The sequence below is a fragment of the Hoplias malabaricus genome, chromosome 2 (assembly GCF_029633855.1).
Source record: "Hoplias malabaricus isolate fHopMal1 chromosome 2, fHopMal1.hap1, whole genome shotgun sequence".
Classification (NCBI taxonomy): Eukaryota; Metazoa; Chordata; class Actinopteri; order Characiformes; family Erythrinidae; genus Hoplias; species Hoplias malabaricus.
Genome location: NC_089801.1, coordinates 7,193,911 through 7,213,242, shown reverse-complemented (window position 1 = coordinate 7,213,242; position 19,332 = coordinate 7,193,911). Strand labels below are relative to the sequence as shown.

The 19,332-nt window shown below is 42.5% G+C and overlaps 1 protein-coding gene across 3 annotated transcripts in view; it reads left to right on the top strand.

Annotated features, from left to right (window-relative positions):
- fam135a (family with sequence similarity 135 member A) overlaps positions 1 to 14,044 on the top strand; it is a 29,705-nt gene extending 15,661 nt beyond the window's left edge. The window contains exons 9-22 of one of the 3 annotated variants that reach the window (XM_066659369.1): positions 1,484 to 1,637; positions 2,492 to 2,569; positions 2,966 to 3,015; positions 4,328 to 4,486; positions 4,621 to 4,694; positions 4,793 to 4,947; positions 5,954 to 7,832; positions 7,938 to 8,098; positions 10,313 to 10,404; positions 10,498 to 10,595; positions 12,043 to 12,194; positions 12,429 to 12,539; positions 12,622 to 12,735; positions 12,815 to 14,044. In XM_066659369.1, coding sequence (XP_066515466.1) covers positions 1,484 to 1,637; positions 2,492 to 2,569; positions 2,966 to 3,015; positions 4,328 to 4,486; positions 4,621 to 4,694; positions 4,793 to 4,947; positions 5,954 to 7,832; positions 7,938 to 8,098; positions 10,313 to 10,404; positions 10,498 to 10,595; positions 12,043 to 12,194; positions 12,429 to 12,539; positions 12,622 to 12,735; positions 12,815 to 13,020 — 3,483 coding nt within the window. In that variant the 3' untranslated portion in view covers positions 13,021 to 14,044. Of the gene's footprint in view, positions 1 to 1,483; positions 1,638 to 2,491; positions 2,570 to 2,965; positions 3,016 to 4,327; positions 4,487 to 4,620; positions 4,695 to 4,792; positions 4,948 to 5,953; positions 7,833 to 7,937; positions 8,099 to 8,942; positions 9,544 to 10,312; positions 10,405 to 10,497; positions 10,596 to 12,042; positions 12,195 to 12,428; positions 12,540 to 12,621; positions 12,736 to 12,814 lie in introns of those variants that run through there. The other 2 variants (XM_066659373.1, XM_066659377.1) reach the window with 2 other exon arrangements.
- Positions 14,045 to 19,332: the final 5,288 nt, after the last annotated feature.

Sequence of the window (19,332 nt, the reverse complement as noted above, 5' to 3'; positions counted from 1 at the left end):
TCTCTCTTTTGTAGCTCCAAGGTACATTGACAGTATTAACTTTTACTTCCCTAATTAAATTAGGGAAGGACACCCCGCTGCTTCTGATTGAGACATAGTAATGAAGTAGCAATGGCATCCTTATACACAAGAGTGAAATAATGATGTTATTGGGTACTCTTTCAGGAAGAGAGTACGCAATGTGTTGCGTAACAAGCATAACTGAACATGACAACTTGCGCTGACCCTGTGAAGATATATATAATGCATCATGAGGGTTAGCCCCTCATGCCTGTTTTATTACAGCTCTGTCTTCCACTTGAGTTTAGATTCACTTGAAGTACATTTACTACTGTAGTTGACCAGTACATTTATACAGTCTTTTCTCCAGTAGTGTTCTCAAGCAATTCTGAAACATCTCATCTAGCATCAGATAAAGGGGGAAAGAGGAGGATAAAAAAACAAAAAACACACAAAAAAAACTGTAGTGCAGCTGTATGAACAGATGTGACTTTAATTACCTTTCAGTATTGTTTTTAACATGCCCTGGCCAATTCTCTCCAAACCTCAACAAAAGTTGCACAAGAGTTCATCGTCAAGACAAAGAGAGAGGAGGGAATAACTGGGAACACTTGCATGTGACTTAGATAGATTAAGTGAGAAAATATACTAGCATAGGACACTGTGGCTTAGACACTTTTGAATTTCCAGAATACGTTGACAATACATCCTAAGCACCACTTAATGGACCTCCATGAATATTTCACATTATTTTAGTTACTGACATATATAAGTATGAATTAAAATGAAAAAAGCAGCTTAATTTGCTTTAAAACTGACAATTTTATTAAATTGATGGAAAAACCCGAGCTCGCTACGGAAATTTTTGAACGCACCCGTGACGTCACTGGTGGACAACCGCTGAACAACGTCGCAGTAAAACACTGTTATGACAATATCTAGCTAGCTAAATAACCAACATTATTCATGACAATAGCCTAGCAATAAGCTAAACTCAAATTTAGAGGTACCGTTATTCTTGTAAATGTGATCGAAGTCGAACGATCTTTTAAACCTTATTCCTTGAATTAGTAAGAAATAACATGTTTTCTGACTATCAATAAACACAAGTTAGGAACTCAAACTCCACTGTATTTATTTGTTTGACACTTTCATATAGCTGGTGCTCATGCCCAGTTTTAATGTAACAAATTATATGTTATTAATGTGAAACACTGCTTTATAAAGAGTGATTTATATCTATTTATTTATGTATTTATTTTAATTTTGTGACAGTTTCTCACAAAGGGAAACCAGTCATTCTCACAAAAAACATAGTTTGTTGAGGATTTCTGCAAAACGGTATTAAAACGAATGACTGGTTCATTGCTATGTAGCTTCCTGATCTGGAAATTTTGTTAAGGCAACCAAGCCCAACAGTTTAAACATTTGATACTATGTTTTGTTGAGATGTAACAACACATGCCTTCTCCAATTACCACAGGGAAAGTCCTTCCTGGTTTCAGACCACTGTCTGCAGCATGCTTTCGCCCTACACCACAGCCTGTGTGCCAGCTTGCTGCTGGCCTACCAGGGCCTCTTTGAGTACTTCATGACTCTGACCAAAATCCTTCCTCCTTCTCATCGCATGGAGCTTGGTAAGTCTCTCAACCTGGTGTGGTTTAAAACATTTTCTTACAGGTCACTGAACCACAGTATTTTACTTCTGATATCGCTATGTATTTTCTATATAGGTTATTAATAAGATGTTTTACTGCTGTGATGTAATAACGTTTTTTGCTCTGTCACTGTAGTGCACATTTTTGCAGAATAATCTCTTTTACAAAATAATGTTTGGCTGTTGCTTAGTGCTATAGATATCCCATGCTGTTGGACATAAGACTAAAGTTTTTGTTGTTGCAGTATATTTGTCTCTCTAGATTTCTTGCTTGCTTCCATAACAATGTTTACACTCATGATTAAAACTTATAATAGCAAATCCGCTGAAGCTGAAGTAGGATTTGTTGTTCCACCTGCCATCCGCTAGCACAAGCCTGAAACCTACTAAGGCCTATGTGCTAGCTTCTGTTTCCTGTAGGACCTGAAATGAATCTCTGACACTAACCCAATGTCATCTACATGCAGGATAGTTTCTGCTTTAAACTGTTTGAAGTATAGACCTAATTAAATCTCTGCTGAATGCTTCTGTGTTTGCATGCAGACCCCTCAGTCTTTGTTTTTTTGTCATTTTCCTATTTTTTTTAAACTTATTCATTCATTTTCCTTTGTTGTGATTTGCTTCTAAAAGCTCCTGTTTAGATTCTTCACCCTAAAACACTTCCCTTTTCTAAACTCACAGTTAAAAGAACTAACTGACCTCTCCCTATAGCTTTTTGGCTTATGTGTCTTGTGACTGCGTCCTACATGTATGTAAGGACTAGCACTCAATTCTACCAGTGAAAAGGGAGAGAAACCATTTTAAACATGCCTATATGTGCAATCCCACCACTAGCCAAGCCCAGCATGCAAGTCCTTTATGAACGAGTACTCAGAAGACCTTTTCCCCGCGGCCAAAGGCACATCTACATAGGTATGTCCCTCCAAAGCCGACCCTCCATGCCTCTTGCCTTGTATTTTTGGCTTCTTTCTTTTACTTTTTTTTTTCCCCCCCATCATCTTTATTCTCCCCCTTGCTTGGACTGTTGTCTCTGGTTGCCCCTGCCTCAAGAAGGGGGCTCAGTTCCAGGTCTGTTTTCCATAAGCTCTGATTGAGAACCAGGACTGACAACAGACCAGTCATCTTTCTGCAGCAATGCTGCTCTTCTCTTTCCTCTGTACCTCTCAGCTAGTTATGTCCTGTAGCCCACATTCTTGTGGTTTAAACTTCAGATTCTTCCGAAAAACTTGTCACTCTGATGCTCCTCTGAATATTTGTGTAAAAACTGTTTAGGTTTTGATATTTTAATTATTATTCCCCACGTTATAGAAAAACTGGACGTAGAAGCCCGCCTCAATGAGCTTTGCGAACATGTCAAGGTATGTCATACACGTAATGGGTATATTTTTGGATGCTTTTGCTTTAACACTGTGTATGTTCAGTACTATTTGGGTTATGTGTGGCTATTCTTGGAGGCATTTATTTGGTTAATGTGGGTAAACACTAGAAAGCATGGCCGTTTGGACCATTTCAACATACATTTATTCTCTTTGCTGAAATGTAACTTAACACACCTAGATAAACATAAGCAGTGAACCAGAAATGTGCTCCAAGGTTCAGATGGAATCCAAACTGTCTTGAGCAATATTTGAATGCAGCGGGACGCATACCCGCTGAGGGAGCGACGTGCTCAGCCTTCTGACATTTTCTCCTCATGCTTTAAATGATTTGAGCTGGTTGACTACATTGCTTTAGTTGTCATATGGTTTATTAACTTCAGTGCATTTAGAACAATACAAGTTGAAGCCCTGCAAATAAGTTTTAGTTTAACAAAACAATAACTGAGCTATTACAGCTGTTTCTGTAAGTCAGAGGAAATACCTCATTTGAAAAAAATGATTAAAAACACTTGTATGACCTCCAAATGCTCAGCCTCAAGTAAACAGTAGTAATAATAATAACAAATACTTTATTGATCCCAAAGGAAATTAGAATCTCAGCAGCAATGGAAGTACACAAAGTAGAAAAATGTACACAGCATAAAATATAAATATATATTTAGTCCCAGATATAGTTATGGATTTTTAGATTTAAGCAATAAATAGTAATTAAATATTAATAATAAATATAAAGTGATAAGGTGGCAGTGGTACAGAAGGAATATAAAGTGGTGAGTAGTTATTGCACTATTGCAGCCATGCATGCACACACACATACATTTATACATAAATGCAAATGAACATGAAGTATATTTGTATATAGATACATCAGATAAATGTACATACACATACATGAGAAGTCTTAATCCTTAGTTAACGCCCTCTGGCTTTTATTAGTGGTAGGTGTGAGTCCGGTCAGTTTGTCTCTGAGCAAAAGAGGCTGTATTGTACTTGAAATGTAATCTTTTGTTAATAGGAAAAAAAAATCAAATTCTGCTCTTGCTTCATTTAAAAAAAACTTTTTTCTGTTGAGTTTGTCACATGATATTTCAGTAATGGAAAGGAATAGAAAAAGAAAAACTCTCTCACTCACTCACACACACGCACACATATATATATATATATATATATATGTATGTGTGTGTGTGTGTGTGTGTGTGTGTGTATGTATGTGAGACTGAGTGATTTTATCCTAAGTGTATTTCCCTCTGTTCTTTAACATGGCTGCGCCTGCACGTGTGTCATCTTGCAGCAGAAAGCAGAGAACCCTGATGAGTTGGCTGAACTAGTGAACATGAACCTTGCACAGTTGTGTTCTCTGCTAATGGCACTGTGGGGCCAGTTCCTGGAAGCTATCTCTCTGCACGAGAGCGTCTCAACACTCCTGGCCCATGAGCACCACACCCTGAGGGTAAGTTCACACGCTCCACATTCCAGAGGCTGGTTATAACACGATATGACAGGGTCTCGATTCTGTACCAGTCTGCATTAAGGAATGACTTCTATCTTATGTTCCATTTTGTGTTTTCTGTGCAAATTCTGTAGGTACGGAGATTTGCTGAGGCTTTCTTTTGCCTAGAGCACCCAAGACAGGCAGCACTGGCCTTCCAGGAATTGCAGTGAGTGCTGGCATGCTTTGGTGTTGGGAGCATTTGGCACATATGCAATCTGTCACTTATGCATTCAGGGTCATTAATAATTTTTTGTTCATGAACAGTGCACATAGCCACCAACAGATGACTGCCGCTATTAAGAATTCATCATATTTCCTTTCACTACCACCACTTCCTGTGGAATGTGCTGACCTGGATGGAGATGTGAACTCTCTGCCAATCATCTTTGAAGATCGATATCTGGAGTCTATTACAGAGGGTTTGTATATTTTGGAATGAGTAAATTGGCTGTGACTGGGCTGTTATTCTACAGCCTGTAAGATCTTAAACTCAGTTGTTAATGTAAATGTTTGGACACTGTATCGGTAGAAGACACGTCAGCACAGTGATGCAATGATTTCGCCCAGAACACACAACAGATAACAGTTTACAAACTTGAACCATGGCCTGAAGTAGCTTTTCAACCTCGGTCATATAGTCTGTAGGGAGAAAGGCTGCCAGGAAACAGCTGTGGATTTTGCTCTTTTCAGCCATCCACCAGCTTCTGGCAGTCCCTGTTAAAATAGCATTGAGAGTGGCCATGAGCTCATGATCTGTCTTAATGGTAGGAAATTCTCATATTTCTTCTCTATATAGTCCAACAACCTCACTGTCTCCCTCAGCTCCTCAAAAGAAGGGAATTCCAAATGAATGTGTGGTTTTGAATGAATGGATGCGCTGTTGACCGAGGAGTTGTTGGAAAGAAAGATGCCTTGGGCTAAGGTGTGCTGTGCCATTTCCTTTTTCCACTGCTCATTTCTCCTTCTTGGACGCTCAACCACACCTTGCTCAAGCGGACTTATCTACTTTTTAATCAATTCTTCCAGGGCCTTAAATCCCTGGTCCACACTTTCCCTGAGCATGACCTCTTTGTAGTACTTTATCTGGCTGTTAAAATACCCTCTTTTAATGCACTCTCTTCTGTTTTCATAGTTTAATATGATTGGGCCAGACCTGCCTATTCAGACTCAAGGTGAATTATGATGTTTCCTACAGGTCTTTGGGATGTTTGGAATGTTTGGAATACTTTTTACTCACAGGCTTTCTACAGATTCAGTGTCTGATCCTTTATAGTAACAACTGAGTTTTATTTTTACAAGCCCCTTCTTTAAAAATCAGACTAGAGTGTATTAACAACAAGAAATAATAATAATACAAAATGATTAGTTTTCATGTATTCTCATCTCTTTTGTTGAGTGATATTTTTTTTTTGCCATTTCCCAAAGATCGTGATGGTCCGTGGCTTGGCCTGCACAATACTAGGAGTGGATCTGTCTGTAGTAAAGCAGATAAGGCCAATTCAAAGGAGCTGGCTGCTGGTGGAGTTGGCGCCTTAAGCCCAGAACTACATCAAGCAAACCTGGCCATGAACTGGCCTGAACAGAATGAACCTCCTATCAAGTCCAAGGCTAAATCCATCAAACTGAAAAAGAACGCCAAGACTGAGAATGCAAAAAAGCTAATCAGACAGAGCTCAAAAGACTCTGTGGTTCTGACTGGTTACAAGAACCTGAAGGTTCCTCATAGGGAACCAGCTGTCAAGTCCAAAGAGGGCGACCCTAAGTGCAGTCAGAAAGAGGAGAGAGAGGACGTGACTGGAGATCCCAGCACTAGGTTAGGCTCCATGCTTAAATACAATAATCAGAATGACACTACAACCACTCCAACTATAGACTGTCCTGTGAATGACAGCCAATCTGACACTGGCAGCCAAAGGGACAATTTCACAAACCTTTTGAGTTTGCAAGCGCAGGCCACACCCCAGGCAGGTACTGGGGCAGGACATGTAGAGAGCAAAGCCGCACATGGAGTCGAGTCTACTGTTACACCCTCAGGGCTTCGACATATCGAGGTCAAACCTAGTGACAAGAACCCATACCAGGGCGATAAGGTCACCATCTTGTTACCGTTCCCCAGCGATCCAGCCCCCAGGAGGGACATTCCTGAGATCACACAGACAGACTGCTGTGAGTCCAAACCTCAAAGTGGGGAGAACCAGAGTGGGCGAGGGACCACAAATGTGGGTGGTTGTGCTATGGCATTGAGGAATGACAATGTGCCAAGTGCTTCGTCGCGCCTCTCGGATTCTGGTATTGAGAGCGAGCCCAGTTCTGCCACTCAGCTGGTACCAGGGCCACAGACGTCCTCCACTCTTGTTGGGGTGGATTTAGACTGGGTTCCGTTACAGGTTGAACCGACACCTGGGAGTACTGCCCCCAAACTGCCTCCACTCAGCCCCGCATTAAAAGCATCCACTGTGCCAGAGGTGCCAAACCCAGAGAGCACTAGTGGTGTAAGTGGGGTCCAGTCTTCCCTAACCTCCATTAACTCGCTCCCCTCGGACGATGAAGTGGAGAGCGAGGCACCCGGCAGGAAATCCAGTGTCATTGTGCAGGAGCAGACATTAGTGTTCTCTGGAGGAGCTGATATCCGCCTTCCGTTATGTGCCACCATCCCAGCCAGGCCTTCGACTCACAGAGACGTTTCCGACAGCCACGGAGATGATTCCGTGTTTCATAAAGACGAGTCGCATGCTCTTCTGTCCGTCTGCGAAACTCCTACTCTAGACCAGGCACCAGAGTCTGGAGACCCTGGACCTCCGGCTGGAGGAAGTACAGGGCCAGAGGCCTCCAGTGATCTGCAGACTGCAGCACAGTCTAGCACCTCAGCCACTAGCAGCACAGACTTGGTGAAGAAAGGCTTGGTGGAGAATTACTTCGGCTCGCGTTCCAGCACCGATGTGTCTGAGATCAGCCCTGTGGAGACCGCTGCCATAACATTGGGCGTCCAAACACGTCCCAACACCACTGAGGAGGAGGAGGAGGAGGAAGAACAAGAGCATGAAATGATTGAGAACGGCTACTACGAGGAGACAGATGGACCAGTCTATGTGAACGGTCTACCTGAAGAAGAAGGGAGAAGTGGAGAGGAGGAAGGCAGTGGAGGAGCGGAGGCACGTTGCCTCTTCTATGAGCAGCTTGGACTGGAACAGCTCAGGGAGGGGTGCTGCCCCCGTACCTGCAAAACAACCCGGTCCTCAGAACTTGCGCTGAGCAGCAGCAACCTTCACTGGTACGAGTGCGCCCCGTCAACCCAGATGAAATTGTGAGTGTTCCTGTTGTTCTTTTGGGAGTTTTGCATCGTCTTGTTTTTTAAACTCCTTTAATGTGTAAAGGTAACGTTGACAGTACTTATTGGTGTCTCTTCTAGGTTTGTACAAGCAAGAGAGGAGCTGAAGCAACTGAAGCTTCCAGGCTTCCTGTACAGCGAAGTGGCAGAGCTGGCTTCCACTGTGCCGTATTTTAGCTTGGATGAAGACGAGAGCTGTGACGAGGGCGTTCACCTTATCGTGTGTGTGCATGGGCTGGACGGTGAGGACTCGAGCACAAACACCCTTGAATAATGGCAAATATTTGCTAATGCAATGTACTGGTGTGTTCTGCATAAATATACACTCGATGCCTGTTTGCTTATGTGTCTGTTGTCTCTGGGGGGTCATGCTGCTGGGCGTGGACACAATGGCAAATACATACCCATTTGTATATTCATTTAAAATGTGCCGTATTAATATGCCAATATGCACATCCTTGTACAATGGCATTGAGAGACATTTTAATGTCTGTTTAAATTCACTGCACTGCTGTATTTAGCATTGTCATGTTGCAGAGGGCAGTGTTGAAATTGCTGAGATCTAAAATTATTTCGTAGTGTGGTGGATTTTTTTTATTATTATTATTTTTTTATTAAGCTCACAGTGGTTTTGACAATAACTTGGAAGTGTATTATTTGTGGAATAAACAAGGTAATGCATAGAGACTATACACCTGTTTTCAGGTTTATGTTCTCTCTTGGACAGAACAAAATGAAGTGAGCTGTACAGAAGCACTTTTTATAGACCTCCAATTTCATAGTTTTGCTGTGATTGCTAGGATTTTAATAGTCCCTGTTTTACCGCATCGAATTCATTAGGACAGCATGAAGGTGTAATGTTTTGCTGTAAGGTGTTCACTACTGATAAACCTCAGGAACTGAAAATCCAGGATACAGTTGACTAACCCCCTGTTCAGTGTCACTAACATATTAACAGAGGACCTATTTAGCTGAGTGAAGAAACCAGTTGTGTGCTTTTGTGGAAATCACGTTTTCATTACATGATTTTGCTGTACCCATGATCCATCCATCCATCCATTATCTGTAACCGCTTATCCATTTCAGGGTCACGATGGGTCCAGAGCCTACCTGGAATCATTGGGCACAAGGCGGGAATACACCCTGGAGGGGGCGCCAGTCCTTCACAGGGCAACACACACACTACTAACACCTACAGACACTTTTGAGTCGCCAATCCAGCTACAAACGTGTGTTTTTCGACCGTGGGAGGAAACCGGAGCACCCGGAGGACACCCACGCAGACACAGGAAGAACACACCACACTCCTCGCAGACAGTCACCCGGAGCAGGAATCGAACCCACAACCTCCAGGTCCCTGGAGCTGTGTGACTGCGACACTACCTGCTGCGCCACCATGCCGCCCTCTAGTGTTCATGATGTAATTTTTTTTTTTTTTTTTAAATCGTCTCCTCTACACCTGCTGAACGGACATAGACCCACAATAACATGCTGCTGTGGTATTGTTCTCTTTACACATGCTGGAATCCCAGTTATTATTAGATTCATCTGATCAGAGAATGTGCTGTCAGACTTTTTTTTTTTTTTTAAATAATATTCATTTGCAATGCTTAGTGGGTTTGTTCCGTTGTTGGTTGTGGTCGATTATGCAGTGCCCTTGTTGAAAAGCCAGTTTCTCAAAATAAATCTTGTGCTAAATAAACTAGAAGCAGTGGTCCATCTGTTTTAACTGCAAGATTGTTCAAAGAGAGGACTCTGACTGGTTACTGGTGGAGGTCCTAGCAGCAATTGAGCTGGAGCAAAAATAGGGCTACGGTCCAGAATAATTTTCTTTCCAGGTTCCATCTCTGTGAAGTTGTGTCTTGTCAAACATCCATCCATCCATCCATTATCTGTAACCGCTTATCCAATTTAGGGTCGCGGGGGGTCCAGAGCCTACCTGGAATCATCGGGCGCAAGGCGGGAATACACCTGGAGGGGGCGCCAGTCCTTCACAGGGCAACACAGACACACACACATTCACTCACACACTCACACCTACGGACACTTTCGAGTCGCCAATCCACTTGCGTTTTTGGACTGTGGGAGGAAACCGGAGCACCCGGAGGAAACCCACGCGGACACGGGGAGAACACACCAACTCCTCACAGACAGTCACCCGGAGCTGGAATCGAACCCACAACCGCCAGGTCCCTGGAGCTGTGTGACTGCGACACTACCTGCTGCGCCACCGTGCCGCCCTCTTGTCAAACAGGTCTTTGCTTTGTGGCAGTTAAGCAGCCGTACATATTTTGGTGAAAGTGTGCAACAATGCGTCAGTAATTAGGTTTCCTTCCTCATGTTTGTTTCAGAGGTTTTACATTGAGTTCTGACATTTCAATATATCCAAACGTGTTATTTACAGTACCCTTGCATTATGCTCATTTTATGATTGTGCTCTCGTCTTTCTATCACAGGTAACAGTGCAGATCTAAGGCTGGTGAAAACCTACCTAGAACTGGGCTTGCCTGGGGCACGTATAGACTTCTTAATGTCAGAGCGAAACCAGGTAAAAGACTTTACATCATCATTATCTACACCTTGAAGGTAATGTGTGTTTACTTGTATTTTTATTTATTCTGATCTGGCTTCGCCTTCTCAGAGCGACACCTTTGCTGACTTTGAGTCTATGACGGATCGCCTTCTGGATGAGATCGTGCAGTACATACAAATCTACAATCTCACTGTTTCCAAGATAAGGTAATAATCATGTATTCCACACACTTATTCCATGGAAAGAAAAACAAAGATGCGGTGATCCTGAGTTGAATGAAATGACCGTAGAGTGATGATCAGTGTAGTACATGGATTCATCCAGCAGGGGGTGCCAGTGGACAGCAGTACACCAGGGTCCATGGATTGCTTTTACATTTTATTAATTAGCTAATGTCTTTCCACACCTGAATTTAATAAGTACAGATAACTAGGTTCAGAAACGAAGGCTTGAACATAACAGAATAGAGAAGTTTGGTGTGTTCTTCCTGTGTCTGTATGGGTTTCCTCTCCAGTGTAAAAACTCATGTTGATAGGTAGATTGGCTGTGTGAAACTACACGTGCGTGACTAGGTGAGTTTATAATGCCCCGGACCCACTGGACAGGGTGAAGTGGTTAAAGAATCTGAATGAATGAACAAATATTTTAGTTGTCATTTTCTTAAGTTTTATATTAAAACTTAAGAAAGAATTCATCTAAAGCAGTGCAAGACATTTGTGTCTATATGTCCAGCTAGTATAGTTCTAGTCCAATATGTCACACACTGGGTACTCTGGGATTATTCTCAGTAGTGTTAGAGGCTAATGAATGATGGCTATATATTACACAGTGCCTTGAAAATGTATTCATACACTTTTCCTCCTGGATTACCCCGTGTTTAGCTCCATCCATCTTCCCATCATCTCTGACCAGCTTCTCTGTCCCTGCTGACAAAAAAGCATTCCCACAGCATGATGCTGCCACCACAGTGTTTCGCTGTGAGGATGGTGTGTGCAGTGTTAGTTTTCTGTCACACACAGCATTTTGCATTTGGGCCGCACCTTCTTCCACATGTCCACAGTGTTTAGCCACACGTCCACTACGAGGCTTTGTGGCAAACTGTAAACGGGACTTCTGGCTTGCTTTCAAAAATGGCTTTTTACATGACTAATAGTTGTCCTGTGGACAGATCTCCCACCTGAGCTGTGGATACTCCAGAGTGACCATGGGCTTCTTGGTTGCCTCTGGAATTAGTGCTTTTCTTGCTACAACTTTATCCCTGACCTGTCTGGTGTGTTGTGTTGTGTCTCGGTTTTCATGACGCTGTGGGATCACTAATGTTCTTTAACAAACTTGAGGCCTTCACAGAACAGCTGTAGTTATACTGAGAATAAATTACACAGGTGGACTTTAATAAAGGCTTTTGGATATTTTTAAGGGGTATCAGAGTACAAGGGACTGTATATAAACAGATTGAACATTTTGAAAACTATGTATTACACATAAAATCCCAATAAAATACATTTGTTTGTGGGTGTAATGTGGAAAAGTTAAGGGTTTTTTTCAAAGCACTGTATATCTATCTATATCTAAGGCTGTCAACTGTTGATCTTGCTTCCAAGCACTTTGTGCTTGTTATTTCTTAGTGTTTCTTTGTCTACCTTATTTTCACAGCTTTGTTGGTCACTCTCTGGGAAATCTGATAGTGCGCTCTGTGCTGACAAGGCCCAGGTTTAAGTGCTATCTCAGCAGACTGCATACCTTCCTGTCACTGTCTGGGCCTCACCTCGGTACCCTCTACAACACTTCAGCCCTGGTCAACACCGGTACGACACAACCTGCCCTCCCACACAGTGCTCTTAACACCGTCAACATTAAAAGTTCCCAAACCGTGGCTCAGGGTGTGGCTTTGTTTATTAGATTAGCACGGTTTTGTCTTTTTAATAGGCATCAGCCTTTGAGTAAAAGCTGGTCCAGGCTTTTAACCTGTAGTTTGTGAAACGTTTCTCTTGGTGTTTTCAGTAGCTGTGCTCTCATATCTTCACTGTTCTCTGCTTCAGGGCTGTGGTTCATGCAGAAGTGGAAAAAGTCAGGCTCACTGCTGCAGCTGACCTGCCGTGATCATTCAGACCCTCGGCAGACGTTCCTTTACAAGCTGAGCAAAAAAGCAGGTTAATGTCAGCTCTGTTTTGCAGCAGGTACCTTTTATGTATACATGTATACTTGTGTGTCACTGGTTTCTCTGTGGTGCAGGTCTTCAGTTCTTCAAGAACGTGGTGCTAGTAGGCTCTCTGCAGGACCGTTATGTGCCGTATCACTCGGCTCGAATTGAGATGTGCAAAACAGCCTTAAAAGACAAGCAGACAGGTGAGACTTCTACATGTACGAGGATTATTTTCTTATTATTATTTCTTTCATTTCATCTCTGTATGTGTGTGTGTCACAGGCCCGGTGTATGCTGAGATGATTGAGAACCTACTGGTGCCAGTGCTTCAGAACAAAGACTGCAATCTGGTGCGCTACGATGTCATTCACGCACTGCCCAACACCGCCAACTCCTTGATCGGCCGTGCGGCCCACATCGCTGTTCTGGACTCTGAGATTTTCCTCGAGAAGTTCTTCCTGGTGGCGGGACTAAAGTTTTTTCAGTAGCCCATTGGAACAGACGAACAAAGCGAGAATACCTCACAACGTGCAAACAGACATTCAACAGCGTCCCACTATTTTTTTAGGATTTTAAATATGCCTTTTCCTTCTTGTCTGGGGTAAAGAAAAGTATATATCAGTGTTTTTAGGTTTTGTTCTTGATCTTTTATTTTTTATTTAGTCGGATATGAATGTGGAATTCATCGTTTTTATTTTTGTACTTGCCTTTTCTTTTTCTTTTTTTTTTTAAGGATTTCTTTGACTGATATTTAGTGTTCTGTTTGCTAGTAAGGAATACAAGTCTCTTTTTTGTGGTATATTTTCAGTGTTATTTATCTACAAAATTATATTTTACCAGTTTCCTTCCATAGTACAATTCATTTGGTTTGATTGCTGAACTGGAAATGTAGCTGCTAAAGAGATAAATATTTATTTGGAGGAGCTGACAGAAGTCCTAAGTCCCCTCATTTTCATCATTGTTGCAAAAAGCCTCGCGCTCTTCAACAGAATTCAAACGTATCGGTGGCCACCTGGCATCCAAACTGCATTAGATCTTTTTTTTTAATCAGTCAGTTGCCATTTGAGTACATGCATTTTGTACGACGGTTCTTTTTTTAATATTACACTTCTATAGACTTCCAGATCAAGTCCAGATGTGATATGATTGTAGCTGAGACAAAACAGCCTTGGACTTCTCTTTGGTATTATATGCTGTCTTGTTCAGCCATTGCAAAATCATGCACACATTAACCCAACCTGGCGTTGGGTGCGAGAACTTAGCATGTTAGCATTTTACTACAGGGGTTTTCCACATTTGAAAGTGATCTTACATTGTTTGGGTTCAGTATGAGGGTCCTGTGAGAAAGATCAGTACACGGTAAGTAGATGTTCAAAAGAATTATTTAAGTTTGGTTTCTTACGGGGAGTTAATTTATGCTCGAAAGCAAGAAATTGTATTTAAATAAAACATTGATTTTATCATTTGTTAAAATGGTTTTGTAACATGGTCCTCACAGTTCATTAAATGTATTCCAATTAAATGCTGCCTCTTTTCAATTCTCTTTCACAGATCGATTGGTGAAAAGATGGTTCATGTTATGACCCCTGATAACTCGGGTAGTTCAGAGAATAAGGCCTAAACTGTTGATGATTCCCGGTCTCACGTGAGTTAACCCTGAGCTGTAGGCAAGGTGTGAGGAGTTTTGTGTGTTCTCACTGTGTCTGCACGTGTTCCAGTCTCCTCCAACAGTCCAAACACATGCTGGAATGTGGACTGGCTGTGTATGAGTGCATAAGTGTTACACATTTGTATGAGTGACTGGGTGAGTGTGTAATGGCCTGTGACAAACTGGTGAGAAATATACATGAAAGAACAAGGATTTCTGGCAATGGATAAGTCATTTGATTTAGTTTATTTTTATTGTATAGTCCTGTAACATCATGCTGGTTGGTTTTATAGGAATACAACAGGAAACTCCATCCTGGAGGAAAAAGGCAGACTCGAGATTCGTCTCAATTCAGGGGCTGCATCCTTCGAAGGGCGCATTTGTAGGCAGATTACGTTAAAGAGGCACGACAAGACCGTCCCATTTCAGAGGCTCCTTCATATGCGGCCGACAAATGTATCCTTCTTTTACCCAAGAAACGAATGCAACAGGACTATCCTTCACCAGCCAAGATATCCCATGGTTCATTGCATACCGGGGGGGATTTCGTCAGCAGAAGAGTGAACAAGGATTTACTTAACTTCAAATCGTTACTGATACGCATATTAAGAAGGAAAATGTACTCAAACGAGAGGCACGGTGGCGCAGCAGGTAGTGTCGCAGTCACACAGCTCCAGGGGCCTGGTAGTTGTGGGTTCGATTCCCACTCCGGGTGACTGTCTGGGAGGAGTGTGGTGTGTTCTCCCAGTGTCTGCATGGGTTTCCTCCGGGTGCTCCGGTTTCCTCCCACAGTCCAAAAAACACATGTTGGTAGGTGGATTGGCGACTCAAAAGTGCCGTAGGTGTGAATGTGTGAGTGTGTGTTGCCCTGTGAAGGACTGGCGCCCCCTCCAGGGTGTATTCCTGCCTTGCGCCCAATGATTCCAGGTAGGCTCTGGACCCACCGCGACCCTGAACCAGATAAGCAGTTACAGGTAATGAATGAATGAATTCATCTGCGAGGAGAGCATGCTTGATAAAAGAAGGACAAATAGCACAGAATTAATGGTTCAATAAATATAGATCTTTTTAGTGAAGTCCTCTATAATACACTTACCTCCAGCTGTAATAAACTGAAAACGTAATGAAATGAAAGTGGCTTGGCCTTTAAGTCGCAAGAGCTGTCAGGAGCAAACACTAACAGCATTTAAACAGGAAACCTGCCATAAAGTAGACAATTTAGCCTTCAAAGGACACTCAACAGCCTTCGAAGGAAAGACCTCCGTAACTGCATCCTTTGAAGTATGCAGCCCCTGAATTGAGACACCGCTTTGGTTATAAGTGAGGGAATGACTTCATTACCTGTGGAACTGGACCACACAACCTCACCAGACATTTCGTTGAGCGGTCTCGGTTCATGACCCACCTCTAGACAGTGGTCTAATGGGGTGGAACGTTCTGTTTCTGCAGGGCAGAGGTATTCCCTCCCTTCAGACAAGACCCACCTGATGGGGTTTCCCCTCGCCAGAGGTTCCCACCACTAGGGGACTCAGAGCGGGGGCACTTATGGTTGAAGAAATGTTACTAAAGTGCCCTCTAAGGTGGCAAAAACGAGACAAAGTGTCTATTAGCTACTGTTCATATGTCAAATTAATAACTCAGTGCAATCTTTGGTGCCCTCTGGAGCAAGAAAGTTTGATAATGTGTCTTAAGAAGTGCCCCTAGGTCGTGCACTAGGTGCCCTGTGATTTTTTTTTTTCCCACACCTGCCCTTCAAACAGTCTGTCTGCCACTGGTTCCCACATCGAGTTGCAGGAATTCCTCTGAGTTTGTGGTCTCCAGTCCCCCCCTCTGTCTCATTTCCTTTAAACTACAGCAGCATTTCTGGATGCTTGCACACTGTGGCCAAAAGTATATGGACTGCGCATCTAACACTGAAACGAAGGGTATTAATAGTGAGTGTGAGCCTGCTTTGCTGCACTTTCTCTGCTCTTTGCCGTCTGCTGTTGCTCTTTATGTTCAAAATGTCATTAATTCTTTCATTTTCTGAAGCAGCTTCACCCTGAACCAGGGTCTCTGTAGGCGAGAGCAAGATGAATGTGCCCCTATGGGCTAAGAGAATGCAATGTGAGTGTAGAAACAAGGAGGTGGTCATGGTATGCTATGGTTGATGCACAATAAAAATGCACATATATAGTGAAGCAGAGAGATGAGCATGTTCAATAGAAGGATCAGCACTGCAGAAACTGCACTATGTAACTTCTGGAGGAGGGTAAGAAACCACCCCACTCCTCTCCCCTACCCATTGTTTTTGACTAAGTCTGTCCTGTTCTTCCAGGTTGGAGTTTCCTCCCTCTAGACTTTCCCAGTTTTCAGTGAAACTGTCCCATTGTTTTCAGAACAGTGTTGAAAAAATTAATTACACTAGGGGGAGCCCAGGAGCAAGAAACACAAATCTTACCTAGCGTTTAAAATTAACTTGTTTATGTATTCATTCATTCATTTTCTGTAACCACATTGGACAGGGCAGCAATCCGTCAACACACATGGGCAACACCCATTCACACCAACGGACATGCACCAGTCCACCTTCCAGTATGTTTTTATGGACCGTGGTAGGAAACTGGAGGTAGCCTAAAGAGACACTACGAGAACTCACCAAACTCCTTACAGACAGCTCATAGAATCACCCATCTGCACAAAAGCAGAATGCTTCATATGCTCACTAGATGTCCTTATAAGTGGATTGGCTGTTCAGTGTCTGTGTGGATGTCAGTGCCGCATGCACATAGGGCACCAAAACTCAGGCTCCTGAAAGATCATCATAATGATAGTAATTATACCACAGTTAGTTCCGACCCTGCAATGTGATTGGCTGAGAGACGTTTCAAGTTCTAATATAACACGATAATGGCATTCTGACCGAAGCTCTTCATGTATTACTCCGCAGAGTAGGCCTACATGTAACCTAGCAACGACGCCTGCGCTTTCAAAACAGCGCTGTCCCTAGCTATTTCACCTAACGGGGAAACGGTCCGTTTTCCGCTACTTATTTTGAACAGAGAAAGTAGTTACGGCACAGTGGACCGTTATCTGTTTTTGATTAGTTAAAAAAAATTGCTACGTCTATATGTTTTCTCTCGTGCACGGCTCTGGAGCGATACTCCAAATTGCCCAATTTTAACGTAACATGATACCGTTATGGACTGGTTTCCGAAAATGAATGATTAACCACCAACAAATTGTCTTAGTATACTTCATTGTTAATGTGGTATACCTTAAGATGTGAAATGGCTTATTGTTTACCCTGATATTTTCAGTAAGTTATCTGACACTTTCAGTATTGGAAAAATTAGGAGTCGCGGGTTTCCTTTCTATCTCTGTTACAACCTAATACAGAGGGTCCTCGACTTACGACGTTGATCGGTTTCTACGTCGCGTCGTAAACCGATTTTAGGTGTAAGTCGGAACATACGTACATAGTGTACGTAAATAACATACTGTACGCACTTATCCTATCCTCCTCGGTCCTGAGCCGCGTAACCGTATATTCTTCCGCTGCGCACACCAAACACGAAGTTCGCGTTACGACGTTTACGAAGCAAAAACACTTAAGTCGAAACAAGGCTTTATACAGTAAATGGGAGATGCGTCATAACCACGAATCATCGTAACTCGGGACTGACGTAACCCGAGGACCTGGTTTAATAAACTGGTTTTAAACCTTTTATAAACATTTATAATTGTAGTCATATTTTAAAATGGTTCCCCTCTCTGTGATATGGCTTAAATTATCATTAAAATGAAGCAAACAATATTAATAAAAATGCATCTCCGCGGAGAAGCTGCTGTGGGAGTATTGCAAGCAGTTTAGAAGGTCAAAGAGCTATACTCCTGTGTAAGAATATAAAGCTTAGACAAAGGACAAGGGCACTTAATTACATAATAATAATTGTTAAAAATTAACAATGTTTAGCAAAAACAAAATAGAAAAAATACAGATAAAGGACAAAAAGAAAAATAATATATTGTCAAAGTAGTCCTGCAGGTAGTGTTTGTGGTCCTCCCAGGCTGATGATCTCTCCCAGAAATCAAGGGTTTGGTTCTGAAATACACTTTCGACAGTCATTTGAGTTTTGTTGTAGATGCTCTTGCCCAAGCTGGGAACATAGAACGGTGAGCTGTGTGGTCGGCACTTTTGTAGCCCACTTTGCTCTTTTTTTTTTAATACTGTTAATGAGCTTTACACCTAATCTTGTCGTATTGAATGAACCCCTTCATCTGAACATGTATAGTTCTGGGTTGTTGAAAAGAGAAGCAAAAATACCCAAGCATTTCAAAGCACATTACCTAATCGGAGGGATGCGGTGAAAAGAATGGCAGAGCTAGCCATGCATGACGGCCTGTATAACAAGCTCCCTCGACTTTACATACTATTGATGTTGTAATAGTTGGAGAAAATGCCTCCTGACCCACTGGGGTCATGTTACAAAGACACTGATCTGAAATAACCCCAGTAAACATGGCAAAGTTGTCATGACAAGTCCGTCTTCCTTTTGTGTTGAACCAAGCATTCAGTTTAGTCACAGAAGTCAATTACCTGTCTAGCAAGAGGGGAAAATAGTTCATGCGAGGTTTTCCAAACAGCTGAAGGAAGTGATGTCACTAGAGTGCAGATACATCCTGGCAGCATGTGAGATGTTTGTGGCACTTTACTAACATCTAATTTACACAGCGATAAGCACAGTAGCCAATCTGTACCCACTCTGTGCCACTGTACTTAGTTTCTAACAGGCTGCAAATTCTGGAGTGTGGAATTTTTCATTTGAGACAAAAATATGCAAAGGTTCCTTCGCCTTTAGTAATTTTCCAGCATCTTATTTAAATATTGAGCATTGCCTCACAGCTCCAGAGTCTTGGGTTTGAGGCTCACCCTCAGGTCGCTGTCTGTGAGGAGTTTGGTGTGTTCTCCTTGTTACTGTGTGGATTTCCTCCAGGTGCTCCTGTTTCCTCCCACAGTCTAGACACACATGCTGGTAGGTGAACAGGCAATGTGAAACTCCACAGGTGTGAATGTGTGAGTGACTGGGTGAGTGTGACAGTTGAGGAGAGGGAGAGACGGTTTCTGTTTACGTTTATTTGATGCTGTAAAGCTGTGTTTAGATTTAACGTT